Here is a 10,421-nt window from a genome sequence, read left to right on the forward strand (position 1 = left end):
CAGCTCAGCTGAATGAGCTGAACCGCTCCCTCAGTCGCGCGGAGGAGCATCATCAGTCTCACCCACTTCGCTCGACATGGGTGAGAGTTGTCTGGTTGAGATTCTTTTGGAGACCGCCCGGCCCCCGAACTCAGGCACCACAAAAGGCACAGGGGGCACAGCAGAGGCGACCCCAGAAACGAAAACCCGCCGCAAACCGCTGCCCGCAGCCGCTGCAGCCGCCCCCCCCCCCCCCACCCACCCACCCCCACCCCACCCCCTTAGACCAGGCTTTTCTTCTACTCAGACTTGGGGATGTCAAATGACCACACAAAACAAAACAAAACACCGCCGCGTCAAGTTGGACGGGCGGGTCTCACCTTCGTCGCCGCTGCAAGAGCCGCAGTAGCGCGCCCATCAGCGCGCTCGTCAGCAGCAGCACCGCAGCGCTGCGCGCGGTGCAGATGCGCTTCTCCAGGCGGCTCGGGCTGCGGCACGCCAGAGCTGCGGCGTGGAGCGCATCGAACTGCTCGTGGAAGAGCGAGAGGAGCTTGGCGCCTGAGGACCACACGGGCGAGCTTCTCGAAGAGCGCAGGAGCCGCAAAAGCGCTACCCCCGGCTCCGAGAGGCCTCCGGACCCCGCTACACCCACTCCCTAATGCGGCGCCGTCAGCTCGCTCCGGGTCCGAGGAGAGGCCCACGCGGAGTAGTCCGTTGTATGTGAGCAGGGTGATGACGGGGAGGCGGCCGATCATGCCCGTGACGCTAAAGTTCATGTCCACCACCTTCCCGTGGACGCGCGGGAGTCATGGACGACCCGTGAGGCTGATCTTTTCGGGCGTGTTCGTGCATTACGCAGCCGGGGCTTCGCACGCACTCTGGGTCTATACGAGTCTCGGCCCACCTTCTCGCCGACGATGCGGCAGCTGGTCGGCGGTCCTGGGACGTTGGTAAAGACGGCGGAGAGCTTCCCCAGCACCAACAGCGCGTTCTGGTAGATTGCGCTGGCGGGCGCCAGGCGCGCGAGCGGCCCGCTATTGATTGCCATCGAGATTGGGATCTCCGGTGAGCGCTTGAGCCGGTCGAGCTCCTGCTTGGCGAGGGCGAGAGCCTACGTGCTCATCGTCGCGGGGTGTCGAGGAGTGGTGCCTGAGGCCTCGAGCATGCCCGAGGACTCTGCTGACAGGGTTTGTATGAGGAGCGATTCCGAAGGGTTTCTCGGGGGGTTTTAGCCTTTCCACGTCCTCCTGACCAGTGCTTACTTCCCCCGGAATTGGGCGACGGCGTGCGTCCCAAACTCGCCGGCCGCTCGCAAGTGCTCCAAGTGCTCGCGCGCAAAAATGGGGGTCGCTTAGCCTGTCGTACCCGAGGCATGGCTGGCGTTGCCGCGCCCTTCAAACAACAAAAACTGCACCTGGCGGGGCCCGCCTCTGCACATTCTTCGGCGGGCGCGGCTGCGTGCAAGCTGAGGATCATCCACGTGAACGACGTGTATCAGCTGAAGAATTTTCCAAAGCTAAGCACACTCATCAAGGAGCAGAGCGAGGGCTTGCCAAAGGGAAACGTCATTGTCACGCTCGCGGGCGACTTCATCGCACCGTCGCTGCTGTCGGCGCTTGACCACGGCGCGGGCATGATCGAGCTGATGAACAGCGTGGGTGTAACGCACGTGTGCTTTGGCAACCACGAATCCGACGTGCCCTACGAAAGCCTCAAGCAGCGAATCGGCGAGTTCAAAGGGAAGTGGATCAACTCGAACATGCCGGAGTTTGATCCGAAGCTGCCCGAGTTCGACGTCCTCAGCCTGACGGACGAGGCGGGCGTGGCCGACGCGCGGGAGGTGGGGCTACTCGGGCTGCTCATTGGCGGCGTTGACCGCGGCCACAACTTTGGCGCCAACTATCGCGAGGGCGCGCTCGGCGGCGGCGCGGCGAGCATCGTCGCGGTGATGCAGGCCCACGCGGAGGCGGCGGCGAAGCTGCGCGCGGCCCACCCCAATATCGACTGCGTGATCCCGCTAACGCACCAGGACCAGAAGGAGGACGAGGAGCTTGCCGCGACGGGCGAATACGCCCTCGTGCTCGCCGGCCACGACCATGATCACACGATCACAACGCACGGACCAAAGCAGACGGCTGTCGTCAAAGCGGGGCAGGACGCACACAACGCAGTCGTGTGCGACGTCACGTGGGCTGCGGGTGCGGCGCGCGGAGCGCGGCCCGAGGTGACGACGACGACGCTCAAGGTGAAGTCGTACGAGAAGGACGCCAAGATCGCCGCCGCCGTGACTCGCGCGGAAGCGCCTATGCGAGAGCTCGAGAGCGCCACGCTCGCGCTGCTGCCCAAGGTATGCATCGGCCTGCCGGACGTTGGGGCAGTAATACCTTCGTCCAAGGGCGCGCGGTACGGCCCGTGCTCGATGGCGTGCTACCTGGCGGAATGCATGCGCGTGTGCGTCTCCGCAGACGTGGCCCTCTTGAACTCGGGCGCCGTGCGCGCCGACACCCAGTATGACTCCGTCTTCACGTACGCCGACCTACAGAAGGAGTGCCCCTTCCCTTCGGAGTGCATCGTCGTCTCAATGCCTGGCAGCGTGCTCGTCGAGGCGGTGCGCGAGTCGCGCAAGGGATGGCTCTCGAAAGGCGGTCCCACCGAGGAGTCGGGCGCGCTCCAGGTCGACCTCGGCTGCAAGTGCGACGAGAAGCACACGATGTACCAGGCGGCGAAGGCGCCGATCAACGCGTCTCGCGTGTACTCTGTGCTGGTCGACACGTACGACCTCGCCAAGGACCCCGTACTATCCAGCTACGCGAAGGCCAACCCCGACAAGATCCCGCCGGCCGATGCCGGACGGCCGGCGATGACGGTGCTCGTCGAGTACTTTTGCCGCGAGATGTGGCGCATGATGGGCGACGCAGACGACGACGGCGAGATCACCGACGCCGAGATCGACGCGCTCTTTGACGAGTGCGACGCGGACAACTCGGGGGCCATCGATGCGGCCGAGCTCACCGCCGAGCTTGCCAAGAAGGTGGGCGACGGCGCGTCGCGCCTCGTGGCAAAGCAGATGATAGCGCTCGTCGACAAGGACGAGAGCGGCACCATCGACCGGGCTGAGCTCAGTGCTGCGATGAAGAAGCTTGCCGCGGGCATGAAGTGGTGAGACCCAATGACCTTCCACATGGTCCCTCGGGTCCCTGCTGCTCCTAATATCTCTTCGTACATCCCCCTGCTGATCTCCGCATATGGTGTACTTATGGAGTATCGACGAGTAAGCCACCAACGTGTACTGTGTTATACCATTCTCGCCGTTTTCTTTTCTATTTTCTTTTCACGAGCTGCTCGCTCGTGTCGTGTTTTTCCGTCAAATTTCAGACTAGCTCCGTGGCGACGGCGGTGGTGGGGATGAGGATGGCGGCGGAGTGGGCGGTCCGGTCTCCTCCTCCTCCTCCCCCTCCTCCGCCGCCGCCGCCGCCGCGATTGCCGCCTCTATGTCCGCATGCATGCTCCGCCAGCGCGACGAGGCTCGCAAGTGCGGCCCAAGTAGACGGAACGACGCCAAGTGATGGATGAGCGCCGCGGGGACGAGCACGGCGGATGCTCCGGCGGCCCCCACCGCCTCTCGGAGCGTCCGCACGCAGCGTTGCGCTACCGGCTCCTCCTCCGGCAGGCCGCGTTCCGCCAAGTCGAGCAGTGGGACGGCCGCGCGGAGCGGCAGCACGACAGAGCGTGCGCGTGCGCGCGCCCCTACTCGCCCTGCCAAACACAGGGTAGGGTGCGGTGGCGGCGTCGTGAGAGCGCCGCTCCGGAGTCGTGCGAGGTCGAGGGTTGGGAGGCCGCTCAGCAGAGAGTAGGTCGAGCCTGCTGGACGGCCTCCCTCGGACGAGACGAAGGAGAGGACCAGCAGGCTGCGGCGGCTGCGCGATTTGTTGGCGCCGCCGCGGTGCCAGAGCCTCGAGTCCATGAGGAGCGCGTCGCCGGTGCGCAGGAGGGCGAGCTCGGTCGGGCGGTCGCGCAGAACGGCCGGGAAGTCGGACTTTGGCTGCAGCGAGAGCAGGCTGTGCTCCTCGCGTTCGTGCGTGCGTGGCCAAACCTGAGTCGGCCCCATCTCGGCCGTGATGTCCTGGAGTGCCACAAAGACCGAGACGAGGCGGCCGATGGCGACGTCGGCCGGTGCGCCCTGGTAGGACGTGTCGCAGTGAGTGGGCTGCGCCTCTGCGCCCGGATCGGAGCTGATGACGGACAGCTCACACAGATTTGCCGCCGCTCCAACAGCCGCCTGCAACGACTCGCCCAGCGCCTGCGCCACCTCACACAGGACCTGTGTCACTGCCGGCGCCAGCGAGAGCTTGAGGTCTCTGCGGTAGAGCGGCGTCCGGATCTCTCCAAAAAGATCACGCTGAGCGTCGAGGTCCAGGTCGAGCACACGTGCGAGTGCCTCGTCTGCGTGAGCTCTGAGCCGCTCGCAGGAGGCCGCCAGCGCAGCTCCGCGACCGTAGGCAAAGCCATCGCGCTCGAGGGTGGCGGATAGGCTGCTGGCTGGTGCCTCCATATATGTAGTGCGCAAGCGTAGAACGAGCGGCGGCCTGGTTGGCTACCGTTCCCGCGACGGAGAGGCGAGCTAGGTCGGCCCCCGCCGGTACGGGTAGGGTACTTCACGCGCGCTAGGGACAGAGAGGCACGCTGGTGCACGGACGGGGGCGGGCGCGCGAGCCGCCATCTTGGACTGTGAGGCGAGTATTTGCAACCGGGAGCTCGCCGCCGCCCCTACACCGCCGCGGCCGCCCTCCCGGTGGCAGATAATAGCCCAAGTCGAAGAGAGAGTGCGCCCCGCCCTCGGTATCTGGGTGACAGGCGGGACTAGAGAGGCACGCTGGCGCACGGACGGGGGCGGGCGCGCGAGCCGCCATCTTGGACTGTGAGGCGAGTATTTGCAACCGGGAGCTCGCCGCCGCCCCTACACCGCCGCGGCCGCCCTCCCGGTGGCAGATAATAGCCCAAGTCGAACGAAGAGAGAGAGAGTGCGCCCCGCCCTCGGTATCTGGGTGACAGGCGGGACTAGAGAGGCACGCTGGCGCACGGACGGGGGCGGGCGCGCGAGCCGCCATCTTGGACTGTGAGGCGAGTATTTGCAACCGGGAGCTCGCCGCCGCCCCTACACCGCCGCGGCCGCCCTCCCGGTGGGCGGTGGCAGACAATAGCCCAAGTCGAAGAGTGCGCGCCCCGCCCTCGGTATCTGGGTGGCAGGCGGGACTAGAGAGGCACGCTGGTGCACGGACGGGGGCGCGAGCCGCCATCTTGGACTGTGAGGCGAGTATTTGCAACCGGGAGCTCGCCGCCGCCCCTACACCGCCGCGGCCGCCCTCCTGGTGGCAGATAATAGCCCAAGTCGAAGAGTGCGCCCCGCCCTCGGTATCTGGGTGGCAGGCGGGACTAGAGAGGCGCGCTGGTGCACAGATGAGGGCGCGAGCCGCCATCTTGGACTGTGAGGCGAGTATTTGCAACCGGGAGCTCGCCGCCGCCCCTACACCGCCGCGGCCGCCCTCCCGGTGGCAGATAATAGCCCAAGTCGAAGAGAGAGTGCGCCCCGCCCTCGGTATCTGGGTGGCAGGCGGGACTAGAGAGGCGCGCTGGTGCACAGATGAGGGCGCGAGCCGCCATCTTGGACTGTGAGGCGAGTATTTGCAACCGGGAGCTCGCCGCCGCCCCTACACCGCCGCGGCCGCCCTCCCGGTGGCAGATAATAGCCCAAGTCGAAGAGAGAGTGCGCCCCGCCCTCGGTATCTGGGTGGCAGGCGGGACTAGAGAGGCGCGCTGGTGCACAGATGAGGGCGCGAGCCGCCATCTTGGACTGTGAGGCGAGTATTTGCAACCGGGAGCTCGCCGCCGCCCCTACACCGCCGCGGCCGCCCTCCCGGTGGCAGATAATAGCCCAAGTCGAAGAGAGAGTGCGCCCCGCCCTCGGTATCTGGGTGGCAGGCGGGACTAGAGAGGCACGCTGGCGCACGGACGGGGGCGGGCGCGCGAGCTGCCATCTTGGACTGTGAGGCGAGTATTTGCAACCGGGAGCTCGCCGCCGCCCCTACACCGCCGCGGCCGCCCTCCCGGTGGCAGATAATAGCCCAAGTCGAAGAGAGAGTGCGCCCCGCCCTCGGTATCTGGGTGACAGGCGGGACTAGAGAGGCACGCTGGCGCACGGACGGGGGCGGGCGCGCGAGCCGCCATCTTGGACTGTGAGGCGAGTATTTGCAACCGGGAGCTCGCCGCCGCCCCTACACCGCCGCGGCCGCCCTCCCGGTGGCAGATAATAGCCCAAGTCGAAGAGAGAGTGCGCCCCGCCCTCGGTATCTGGGTGACAGGCGGGACTAGAGAGGCACGCTGGCGCACGGACGGGGGCGGGCGCGCGAGCCGCCATCTTGGACTGTGAGGCGAGTATTTGCAACCGGGAGCTCGCCGCCGCCCCTACACCGCCGCGGCCGCCCTCCCGGTGGCAGATAATAGCCCAAGTCGAACGAAGAGAGAGAGAGTGCGCCCCGCCCTCGGTATCTGGGTGACAGGCGGGACTAGAGAGGCACGCTGGCGCACGGACGGGGGCGGGCGCGCGAGCCGCCATCTTGGACTGTGAGGCGAGTATTTGCAACCGGGAGCTCGCCGCCGCCCCTACACCGCCGCGGCCGCCCTCCCGGTGGGCGGTGGCAGACAATAGCCCAAGTCGAAGAGTGCGCGCCCCGCCCTCGGTATCTGGGTGACAGGCGGGACTAGAGAGGCACGCTGGTGCACGGACGGGGGCGCGAGCCGCCATCTTGGACTGTGAGGCGAGTATTTGCAACCGGGAGCTCGCCGCCGCCCCTACACCGCCGCGGCCGCCCTCCTGGTGGCAGATAATAGCCCAAGTCGAAGAGTGCGCCCCGCCCTCGGTATCTGGGTGGCAGGCGGGACTAGAGAGGCGCGCTGGTGCACAGATGAGGGCGCGAGCCGCCATCTTGGACTGTGAGGCGAGTATTTGCAACCGGGAGCTCGCCGCCGCCCCTACACCGCCGCGGCCGCCCTCCCGGTGGCAGATAATAGCCCAAGTCGAAGAGAGAGTGCGCCCCGCCCTCGGTATCTGGGTGGCAGGCGGGACTAGAGAGGCGCGCTGGTGCACAGATGAGGGCGCGAGCCGCCATCTTGGACTGTGAGGCGAGTATTTGCAACCGGGAGCTCGCCGCCGCCCCTACACCGCCGCGGCCGCCCTCCCGGTGGCAGATAATAGCCCAAGTCGAAGAGAGAGTGCGCCCCGCCCTCGGTATCTGGGTGGCAGGCGGGACTAGAGAGGCACGCTGGCGCACGGACGGGGGCGGGCGCGCGAGCTGCCATCTTGGACTGTGAGGCGAGTATTTGCAACCGGGAGCTCGCCGCCGCCCCTACACCGCCGCGGCCGCCCTCCCGGTGGCAGATAATAGCCCAAGTCGAAGAGAGAGTGCGCCCCGCCCTCGGTATCTGGGTGACAGGCGGGACTAGAGAGGCACGCTGGCGCACGGACGGGGGCGGGCGCGCGAGCCGCCATCTTGGACTGTGAGGCGAGTATTTGCAACTGGGAGCTCGCCGCCGCCCCTACACCGCCGCGGCCGCCCTCCCGGTGGCAGATAATAGCCCAAGTCGAAGAGTGCGCCCCGCCCTCGGTATCTGGGTGACAGGCGGGACTAGAGAGGCGCGCTGGTGCACAGATGAGGGCGCGAGCCGCCATCTTGGACTGTGAGGCGAGTATTTGCAACCGGGAGCTCGCCGCCGCCCCTAGCTACACCGCCGCGGCCGCCCTCCCGGTGGCAGAGAAGTGGAAGCCCAAGAGAAGTGGAAGCTATGCTGGTCCTCTTTGAACGATCCGCGCGTGAAGGTAGGAAGCATAGGACCTTGTTGGCAGCAGCCAGCTTGTTGCGCTACTTCGTTGCGATGAGCTGATTGGGATCGCAGAAGTGCATGCCAAGCACCGCCACGATCTTGAAGCAGAACACATCGCAACCGCATATTCCGCACTGCCATCGGCATGCCGCGCCCGCCGCTTCGCCGCAGCCGCCTTACGGCACGCATAGCGGCAGCACAGGGACGGTGCGCGTACTTGAGCAGGAGTTGCGCGCCGCAAGTAGCGCACTGGCCCTGGGACAAGGCGATATGGCGTCGTGCGCGGCATACGTTGGTCGGGACGCGTCCAGGTATTTTTCGGGTAAACCTGGACTTTTGCAGGTATACCCGGGTTTTACCCGGAGCTGGCCTTGTGTCGTCTAAGTTCATGGCCCCCGGCCATACATAGCGTCTAAGTCCGAGCCCGGCTCCGTGCGGGGGCTAAGTTGAGCGCTCGCTCGCTGCAGAGGCTAAGTGTAGAGCGACCCTCTAGCCCTACTACCCAACCATTGGTAAACTGGACGAGAAATTTGGTCGACCGGGTAATCTGACACATGAGAGAAAAGGTAGCGGCCGGGTAGATCTAAGCTGACACATGAGAAATTGCGCTAAGCAGGAAAATATCGGGTATAATCTCTGCGCGAGGCGAATCTCACAAAAAAGAAAAACCGCTAACCGGGTATGCCGCCGGGGTGTAATGTCAAAACTCAAATGTGAAATTGATGCAATAAAATTAAAAAACATAACAAGGTTAAAAGCAATATGGAACACGATGGAACGTGAAGGACCACCTTAACTCCCACCGGTATATGCGGGCGGCGTTTCATCGTTCTCTCGCATTCGGCACGTCTGCGATCCACCGGGCAAACGCCCTCTCCGCGACGCGACAGCGGGGAGCAAACATCCTTCCCTCGGTGCCACGCGCCACGCCCACGCGAGAGGGATGGCGTAGTGAATTGAGCCAGCCGAGATGCCAGCCGCACGCCACCCAGAGCAGCGCGCGCAGACAGTCGCGAAGTGTTCTCAACGCGCTCTCGCAGAGCACCTGCCGGCGAGGGAGGGCGCTCCTCGACTTCAGACGGAGCAGGCCTGCGCCACTGCGGCGCACCTCGCCGGAATCGACCGAGATGGGCTCTGCGACCGCGATGCCCTGTGAGCAGAGAATGAGCGATCCCACCCAGGCCGCTCGCCGTGCGTGGTATCGATCCGTGGCGATGGACACGGAGGCGACGCCGCCGGCGGCGAGGTCCTCCACGACCGACGTGAAATTGGTGACCGTGTCGACGGCCCGGCAATCCACCAGCACCGGCACATCTGCGGCGCCGGCGCAGCTGGCTCTGGCTGCGGCCAGCTCGGCGGCGTCCGCACAGCCTGACGAGAGCAGCAATGCTGCCCGTGGACACCGCCGGCCTGCCGCAGCAGCACAGAGGAGCTCACGCCGAAGTGAACCGCCGAGCAGCAGGACAACTTGCGCTGGCGGCGGAGGGTCGGACGGTGGCCTGCAAAACACCTCGGACAGCATGCGAATCACACCCATTTCGACAGCGCTTGCTGGCCCAGCTTTTGGTCCGTGTGCCAAGTGTCGAGAGAGGAAAAAAGAATATGGGCCGTCCGCGGGCGCGCGGTGCGGCATGGCGTGTGCGTGTGCGCGACTGCAACGAAGGACCGCAGAGGACCATTGGGTTTGTACTATTAACAACGAAGGCGCTCTCAAAAAGAATATAAACAAAAGAACTCTCTCTCACAGCACACAGGCTCGACACAGACCGACTCGAGCGCGTTGTCGAGCAGCTCGTACACCGCCGTAAGCTGCGAGAAGATGCCCTCGAGCGTCTTGAAGATGTCGATCGACGGCGGGTTGTAGATGACGTGCCGCTCGCCGCGGCGCCGCACCGCCTGAATGTGCGAGAGTGCCTTGTGGAGCGCCGGGTCGTACGCCATCTCCTCGCAGAGTAGCTGCAGCATGATCTCAGCCGCGGGAACCCTCATCTCGTCTGACACCCGGCGCTTGATGTCGACGCCCGGAGGCACGAGCACCTCCGTCGCGTCGCCCGCGTCGCAGAAGTGCACGTGCAGGCGGCGCGGCGCGGCCATCGGCGTCGTGGCGACGCGGCGACGATCGAGGCGGGCACGCGCTGCACAGGGGTGCAACTCGTGATCAGCCTCCCGCAAGTCCAGAGCCGCGAGTCTCGGACAGGTCCCCCCCAATTTAGAGAAATCGCGCCGGCGGAGGAGGGGTGGAGGGGCCGCCTCCGAAGAGGAGACATCAAAAGCGACTACAGAGGCAATCGGGCGACGCCCGGAAGGCGAGCAAGGGACCGAACCGGACCGAACATTCGCTCTGACGGGCGGGGGACGAGGTCCCGGGGAACCGGGCGAAGTTTGGCCGTCGTGTGCGCGTACGTGACATGTGGTGTTGTGTCCGTGTCCACTAGCTCCGAGTAGAGGGGGCGTTCTGCAGTTAAGGGGAAACCCGGTACACGGAACCAACCCTCGGAGACCCGTGTTTACTTTATTTACGGCCCTTGCCCTGCGAACGCGCACCCCCGGGGCTAGGGCTCTCT

At 65.7% G+C, this 10,421-nt stretch overlaps 3 protein-coding genes across 3 annotated transcripts; 1 reads left to right on the forward strand and 2 right to left on the reverse strand.

The window, feature by feature from the left end:
• Positions 1-1,351: 1,351 nt before the first annotated feature.
• NTD5 (putative 5'-nucleotidase) lies at positions 1,352-3,142 on the forward strand (the record flags this gene model as incomplete). Its single annotated transcript, XM_005785436.1, has 1 exon — positions 1,352-3,142. The coding sequence occupies one exon, from the start codon at positions 1,352-1,354 to the stop codon at positions 3,140-3,142; it is 1,791 nt and encodes a 596-aa protein (XP_005785493.1).
• A 584-nt stretch (positions 3,143-3,726) lies between these two features.
• On the reverse strand, positions 3,727-4,531 carry EMIHUDRAFT_230059 (hypothetical protein; the record flags this gene model as incomplete). The annotated part of the gene is made up of 3 exons (XM_005785437.1): positions 3,727-3,735; positions 3,881-4,045; positions 4,121-4,531. 3 exons carry the CDS (start codon positions 4,529-4,531, stop codon positions 3,727-3,729), a joined length of 585 nt encoding a protein of 194 aa, XP_005785494.1.
• A 4,149-nt stretch (positions 4,532-8,680) lies between these two features.
• EMIHUDRAFT_111973 (hypothetical protein) lies at positions 8,681-9,951 on the reverse strand (the record flags this gene model as incomplete). The annotated part of the gene is made up of 3 exons (XM_005785438.1): positions 8,681-8,902; positions 8,966-9,267; positions 9,603-9,951. 3 exons carry the CDS (start codon positions 9,949-9,951, stop codon positions 8,681-8,683), a joined length of 873 nt encoding a protein of 290 aa, XP_005785495.1.
• Between the last annotated feature and the right edge of the window lie 470 nt (positions 9,952-10,421).

This window comes from Emiliania huxleyi (genome assembly GCF_000372725.1).
Source record: "Emiliania huxleyi CCMP1516 chromosome Unknown EMIHUscaffold_160, whole genome shotgun sequence".
NCBI classification, from domain to species: domain Eukaryota; phylum Haptophyta; order Isochrysidales; family Noelaerhabdaceae; genus Emiliania; species Emiliania huxleyi.